Source organism: Scyliorhinus torazame, chromosome 19, assembly GCF_047496885.1.
Source record: "Scyliorhinus torazame isolate Kashiwa2021f chromosome 19, sScyTor2.1, whole genome shotgun sequence".
Classification (NCBI taxonomy): domain Eukaryota; kingdom Metazoa; phylum Chordata; class Chondrichthyes; order Carcharhiniformes; family Scyliorhinidae; genus Scyliorhinus; species Scyliorhinus torazame.
In genome coordinates, this window is record NC_092725.1 from 6,396,414 (window position 1) to 6,404,219 (window position 7,806).

The window sequence follows — 7,806 nt, forward strand, 5'->3', positions numbered from 1 at the left end:
CCGGGAGTTACAGACTGGAATCTAACCGAGGGGTTTATAGATAGAATAACAGATACCCGGGAGTTGCAGACTGGAATCTAACCGAGGGGTTTACAGATAGAATAACAGATACCCGGGAATTGCGGACTGGAATCTAACCGAGGGGTTTACAGATAGAATAACAGATACCCGGGAATTGCGGACTGGAATCTAACCGAGGGGTTTATAGATAGAATAACAGATACCCGGGAGTTACGGACTGGAATCTAACCGAGGAGTTTACAGATAGAATAACAGATACCCGGGAGTTACGGACTGGAATCTAACCGAGGGGTTTACAGATAGAATAACAGATACCCGGGAGTTACAGACTGGAATCTAACCGAGGGGTTTACAGATAGAATAACAGATACCCGGGAGTTGCAGACTGGAATCTAACCGAGGGGTTTACAGATAGAATAACAGATACCCGGGAGTTGCAGACTGGAATCTAACCGAGGGGTTTACAGATAGAATAACAGATACCCGGGAGTTACAGACTGGAATCTAACCGAGGGGTTTATAGATAGAATAACAGATACCCGGGAGTTACAGACTGGAATCTAACCGAGGGGTTTACAGATAGAATAACAGATACCCGGGAGTTACAGACTGGAATCTAACCGAGGAGTTTATAGATAGAATAACAGATACCCGGGAGTTACAGACTGGAATCTAACCGAGGGGTTTATAGATAGAATAACAGATACCCGGGAGTTACAGACTGGAATCTAACCGAGGAGTTTACAGATAGAATAACAGATACCCGGGAGTTACAGACTGGAATCTAATCCGGGAGTTTATAGATAGAATAACAGATACCCGGGAGTTGCAGACTGGAATCTAACCGAGGGGTTTACAGATAGAATAACAGAGACCCGGGAGTTGCAGACTGGAATCTAACCGAGGGGTTTACAGATAGAATAACAGATACCCGGGAGTTACAGACTGGAATCTAACCGAGTGGTTTATAGATAGAATAACAGATACCCGGGAGTGAGTTAGACTGGAATCTAATCCAGGAGTTTATAGATAGAATAACAGATACCCGGGAGTTACAGACTGGCTCCCAGTATTACCTGCTCCACTGGAGCCAACATGTTTTTTATTGATCTGGGCATGTTTGCCGAGCCCAGTAATTGTTCCCCATCCCTAATTGCCGCGCGGGAAGGTTCTGCGTGAGCCAGCATCTTGATCCTCTGCAGTCCACTGTGACGTCGGTGCACCGACCCGGCTGTTAGGGAGGGAGTTCCAACATCCTGACCCAGTGACAGCGAAGGAACGGCGGAGAGACGTGCCAGTCTGGAAAACGTGTCCTGGGGAGGATCGGGATCTTGTCGATGGCAGCTGTTCCAGATGTTTCCGCTGCCCCTTCGGGTTCGTTGTTGAAGGAGCCTCGGCGAGTGGCTGCAGTGCATCTTGTAGGTGACGATCGAGCGGGAGCTGCTTTGTCCCGGATGGTGTCGAGCTTCCCGAGTGTTGTTGGGAGCCGCACCCATCCAGGCAAGTGGAGAGGGTCCCATCACACCCCTGACTTGTGTCCTTGTCGATGGTGGACAGGTTTTGGGGGGGAGTCACATTTATGATTCCATCTTGCTTGGCACACTTTCCCTCTTTGCCTGCCCTCCCTGTCCCTTTCTCCCGCCCCTTCCCTCCCTTCCCTTACTCGCTCTGGGCCCATCCACTCCACCACTTTGCAATTAGTCTAATCCTTTCCTCATACTGCCTCTCGCTCTCCTCCGTGCTCACCACCTTCCCCCCCCCCACCCTCACTGTTTTATCTCAACAGTGCCCCCTCCGCCTCTCACACATTCATAGATCATATAATCCCTGCAGTGCCGGCCATTCGGCCCATCGAGTCTGCACCAGCCCTTGGGAAAGAGCACCCCACTTAAGCCCACGCCTCCACCCTGTCCCCGTAACCCCACCTAACCTTTTGGACACTAGGGGCAATTTAGCACGGCCAATCCATCTAACCTGCACAGCTTTGGACTGTGGGAGGAAACCGGAGCAGCCGGAGGAAACCCACGCGCACACGGGAAGGAATTGCAAACTCCATATCGAGTTGAACCCTCGTCCCTGGAGAAGCAGCGGTGCTAACCACTGTGCCACCCCTGCCCTCTCACACATCCCCCCCCTCTATAATAATCTTGTCACAAGTAGGCTTACATTAACGCTGCAATGAAGTTACTGTGAAAAGCTCCTAGTCGCCACACTCCACCGCCTGTTCGGGTCACAGAGGGAGAATTCAGAATGTTCAAATTACCGAACAGCGCGTCTTTCGGGACTTGTGGGAGGAAACCGGAGCACCCGGAGGAAACCCACGCAGACAAGGGGAGGGTGTGAAGACTCCGCACAGACAGTGACCCAAGCCGGGAATCGAACCTGGGACCCTGGACCTGTGAAGCAATTGTGCTAACCACCATGCTACCGTGCTGCCCAGTGAAGCGACAGTGTTAACCACTGTGTCATTCTACCCTCTACCCCCCTCAAAATGTGAGGTGATGCCCTTGGGCAGGACAAACAAGGCGAGGGGAATACAGGATAAACGGCAGGACCCTGGGAAGCACCGAGGATCAGAGGGACCTTGGTGTGTATGTACACCCGTCCCTTAAGGTAGCAGAGCAGGTGGACACAGTGGTTAAGAGGCCTGTGGTAAACTTGCCTTTATTAGCCGAGGCGGAGAGTTTGAGAGCCGGGAGGTTATGCTGGAACTGTATAAAACGTTGGTTAGGCCACAGCGAGAGTATTGTGGGCAGTTCTGGAATCCCCATTACAGGAGGGAGGTGACAGCCACTGGAAAGGGGGCACAGGAGAGTTACCCGGATGCTGCCTGGACTGGAGAGTGTTAGTTATGAGGAGAGATTGGACAGACTGGGGCTGTTTTCCGTGGAGCACAGGAGACTGAGGGGGGACGGGACTGAGATGTATAAAATTATGAGGGGCACAGATAGAGTAGATAACGTTTCCCCTTGGCGGAGGGATCTGTGACCAGGGGGGGCAGAGATTTAAGGTGAGGGGCGGGAGGTTTCGAGGGGGGGGGGGGTGAGGAAAAACCTTTTCCCCCAGAGGGGGGTGGGAGTCTGGGACTCACTGCCTGAAAGAGGGGGGGGGGGGGGGGGGTGGAGGCAGAGACCTTCAGAACATTTCAGAAGGATTCAGAGGAGCGCTTGCGACCCCAGGGCAGACACGGCTCTGGGCCCCTGCTGGGAAATGGGGCTAGAATGGTTGTTTTTTGACTGGCGCGCGCATACTATTGGCTGATGGGTCTTTTCCGTGCTGGAGAGCTCAATGAGAGGCAGAGCGAGAGAGTGAGAGAGAGAGGGGGGGGGGGGAGAAACGGTGGCAGACAGGAAAAGTTTGACGAGGACGCTTCCAGGGAGGAGGAAGCTCCGCGACGTGGCGGGAGGAGACGTCAGGGACTGTTCTGCACGGAGAGGAGAAAGTCAAGAGGAGATTTGGATGCGGGTGACAGATCGAGAGACTGTTCGCATTGACGAGAGGATCGGGAAATGGTGGGGGGGGTTCAAAGACTGGAGGGTGATTGGTCAGAATATCGACAGAGACACGCCTTCACCCGGTGAGTGGTTCGAGTCTCTGCCCCGAGTGAGCGAACACGGGTTCGAATCGAGGCTCTCACGGAGGGAATTGGATTGGTGTTTGATATGAAGAAGATGCAGGGCTACGGGAGAGGACTAGGCGAATTGTAATTATAATTTAATTATAATTATGGGCCAGTTAGCTTAACTTCGGTTGTACGGAAGATGCTGGAATCTATCATCAAGGAAGAAATAGCGAGGCATCTGGATGGAAATTGTCCCATTGGGCAGACGCAGCATGGGTTCATAAAGGGCAGGTCGTGCCTAACTAATTTAGTGGAATTTTTTGAGGACATTAACAGAGCGGTAGATAACGGGGAGCCAATGGATGTGGTATATCTGGATTTCCAGAAAGCCTTTGACAAGGTGCCACACAAAAGGTTGCTGCATAAGATAAAGATGAATGGCATTAAGGGGAAAGTAGTAGCATGGATAGAGGATTGGTTAATTAATAGAAAGCAAAGAGTGGGGATTAATGGGTGTTTCTCAGGTTGGCAATCAGTAGCTAGTGGTGTCCCTCAGGGATCAGTGTTGGGCCCACAACTGTTCACAATTTACATAGATGACTTGGAGTTGGGGACCAAGGGCAATGTGTCCAAGTTTGCAGACGACACTAAGATAAGTGGTAAAGCAAAAAGTGCAGAGGATACTGGCAGTCTGCAGAGGGATTTGGACAGGCTAAGTGAATGGGCTAGGGTCTGGCAGATGGAATACAATGTTGACAAATGTGAGGTTATCCATTTTGGTAAGAATAACAGCAAAAGGGATTATTATTTAAATGATAAAATATTAAAACATGCTGCTGTGCAGAGAGACCTGGGTGTGCTAGTGCATGAGTCGCAAAAAGTTGGTTTTCAGGTGCAACAGGTGATTAAGAAGGCTAATTGAGTTTTGTCCTTCATTGCTAGAGGGATGGAGTTTAAGACTAGGGAGGTTATGCTGCAATTGTATAAGGTATTAGTGAGGCCACACCTGGAGTATTGTGTTCAGTTTTGGTCTCCTTACCTGAGAAAGGACGTACTGGCACTGGAGGGTGTGCAGAGGAGATTCACTAGGTTAATCCCAGAGCTGAAGGGGTTGGATTACGAGGAGAGGTTGAGTAGACTGGGACTGTACTCGCTGGAATTTAGAAGGATGAGGGGGGATCTTATAGAAACATATAAGATTATGAAGGGAATAGATAGGATAGATGCGGGCAGGTTGTTTCCACTGGCGGGTGAAAGCAGAACTAGGGGCATAGCCTCAAAATAAGGGAAGTAGATTTAGGACTGAGTTTAGGAGGAACTTCTTCACCCAAAGGTTGTGAATCTATGGAATTCCTTGCCCAGTGAAGCAGTAGAGGCTCCTTCATTAAATGTTTTTAAGATAAAGATAGATAGATTTTGAAGAATAAAGGGATTAAGGGTTATGGTGTTCGGGCCGGAAAGTGGAGCTGAGTCCACAAAACAGCCATGATCTCATTGAAATGGTGGAGCAGGCTCGAGGGGCCAGGTGGCCGACTCCTGCTCCTAGTTCTGATGCCCTTACGAATCCCCGCGTCGGGAGAGCCTCGTCTAGGCCCCGCGGCGAATCGCCGACTCGGCTGCGCGGAAATAACAACGCAAGAGACGAGGCCGTGGAAATCTCAAAACATCATAAATAATTTAAAAAGGTACATCGTTACAAGAAATAGTTATATGCAGAAGAGAAAATAAAAGACACGGCGAGAGAGTAACCGAATGAGGGGAGGGTGCCCCACCGCCCATCCCCCCCCCCCCCCCCCGTAACAGGCGCCGCGGAGATTCGCAGAAGTAGGAGGTTGTTCTGGGATTGGGGGGGGGGGGGATTTGGGGAGCAGAGAGGTGGTGGGATGGCCGAGGGGGGGGGGGGGATTTGCTGGTGGTGGAATTTGCGCGACCAGGGCCCTTCGCACAGATCTCCGCGATTCGCTCGCTCCCGGTGGGCCGAGGCATGAGGAAGAGCCGCGGGACAGGCCTGGGGTGCCACAAGGCCGCACCGTCCGCCCCCCCCCCCGCCCCCTAAGAGTCACAGCAGCAGCTGGGCGGGCAGCAAACCTGGTAGGGTGGCAGCGAGGGAGGTGCTGCCCGGACGCGTCCCCTAGCCCACTCACACCCCCCCCTCCCCCGCCACGTGCGTGAGCACCTCGGCAACTCCTCCGCCGCGGTGCTCGAAGGACGCGTCCGGGCATTGCAGCCTTTCAGTTCGGTTGAACAGAAACTGGGGAGGGGAGAATATGTGTGGGAGGGGGTGGGGGAGAAAGAAAGAGAATGTGTGTGTGTGTGTGGGGGGGGGGGGAAGAGACTGGGGAGGTTGCGCGATCGTGGCGAGCCAACAATTCCTCGCTGCGTTCTCCACAGTCGCGCGCTCCGCTCGCAAACCGATCGCCGCTGTGCGCCCGCGTGGTAACGCGGCATGGCCAACCCCCCCCCCCCGCCAATTAAGGAAGGTAGTGTTAAGGGACTGTAGTGTCAGACATTCCTCGGTGGTGGGGATGGGAGGTAGGGAGGGGGAAGGGGGAGGGAATGTCAAAAGTGCGCAAGGATTGTAGTGTTAATTACGGTAGACCCGGTGATCAGGAATATCACCCAGGGAGGGATGGAGGGAGCGAGAGAGAGAGAGAGATTGAGGGTGCCGCCGATTCATCCCTGCTCAATGTCTGTCGCCCCGTGATGGACGTCCCCCCTCGCCGAATAATCCCCACCGCCCCCCCCCCTCCCGCCAGCGCAGGTCCCGCAGAGCACGCGCCGCACCTCACTTCGTCTCTGTTCGCGCGGCGGGACGCATCCTCCGCAAGCACAAGGAACACGTCCAGGCCCTCCCTTTTCAAACTGAACAAGAGGCCAGTCGAGGTGGGGGAGGGGCAATCGCTCTCCTCCGCACCGTCCTCGGCCACGCTTGGGCGGACCAGACTGGACTTGCCCACCGACCACCACCCCGCACCCCAGGCCCCCTTCCTCCAAACCCCACTTTCGATTCCCCCCCGCCCCGAAGCAGCACAGGTCAGGGTCCACGGCGAAATCTGGCATTTTCCGCCCTTGCCCCCAAGAGTCCCAAACGGCGAACCTTGACCTCAGCGACAGGGAAGGTTGGTTGTGAGCGAGCGGGAATATCTCCTCCTTGCCCGTCACGTTCTCTCTCTCTCTCTCTTTCTCGTACCTTGGTGAGCGCTTTCAGTCTCTCCCCCCCCCCCCCCCTCACCTTATTCTCTCTCGTACCATTCCCCCCTCACCCCGGGAGCTGGGAGGAGGTGGGGAGGGAGAAGGTGAGGGTGGGGGTGGGGCAGGGAATAAGCTCGCTTGGCCCGCCGTCCCCGTGACGCGCGCCCACAGCTTGATATGCCCCCCCCCCGCCCACTCCCCTCCCCCCAGCCGACACTGATCAGATGAAGGAATACTGATTATCCACAGCCCTGGCTTGCCCCGCCTCCGGAGGCTCCTCGGAGGCGGGGCGGGGGTTCTGCGGCGGGGGAGGCGGCTGCCGGGCAAGCCGGGGGCTGCCGCCGAGGCAGACCGCGTCCCCCCCGGGGGGCCCCGGCTCCGCCGGTGGCCGCTCCTCCTCCGTCGCCGCCGGGGCCCTCGTCGCCTCGTCCTCTTCCGCCTCCTCCTGTCGGTCCGGGGGCCCGCCGGGCGGCGCGGGGCCCGAGAAGCGCCCCGTCCTGGGCAGCGAGTCGCTCAGCCGGTACCAAGAGCGGTTCAGCCCCTTCTCCAAAGCTCTGTTGCCGCGACGGTGGCGCGGGGGCCAGCAGCGGGGCCGGCGGGGGTTATGCGACATGGTCACCTCTACAAATAGACAGAGGGCGAGGGGGGGGAACAAATCGAGAGACAGTCAGGAGAGGGAGAGAGACACACACAAAGAGAATCAGTTGTCAGTGGAACTACGTGTAAGAAGGCTAAAATAAAATCAATGGCGTACCACCCCCCCCCCCCCCCCCCCCCCCCCCCCCCCCCCCCACAATCAGCCATCCTTTCCTCTACCCACCCCACGCCTTGCCCCTCACAAGCAACCCCGCTCCCAGTGTGGTCTAACCAGACCAGAACTGTACACGGTGCTCCCAGTGTGGTCTAACCAGACCAGAACTGTACACAGTGCTCCCAGTGTGGTCTAACCAGACCAGAACTGTACACAGTGCTCCCAGTGTGGTCTAACAGACCAGAACTGTACACGGTGCTCCCAGTGTGGTCTAACCAGA

General features: G+C 55.2%; 1 protein-coding gene across 2 annotated transcripts in view; it reads right to left on the reverse strand.

Annotated features, from left to right (window-relative positions):
• Positions 1 to 6,607: 6,607 nt before the first annotated feature.
• Positions 6,608 to 7,806, reverse strand: part of LOC140395994 (SH2B adapter protein 1-like) — a 41,779-nt gene continuing 40,580 nt past the window's right edge. The window contains exon 9 of one of the 2 annotated variants that reach the window (XM_072484030.1): positions 6,608 to 7,396. In XM_072484030.1, coding sequence (XP_072340131.1) covers positions 6,996 to 7,396 — 401 coding nt within the window. In that variant the 3' untranslated portion in view covers positions 6,608 to 6,995. The remainder of the gene's footprint in view (positions 7,397 to 7,806) is intronic. The other variant, XR_011936425.1, reaches the window with a different exon arrangement.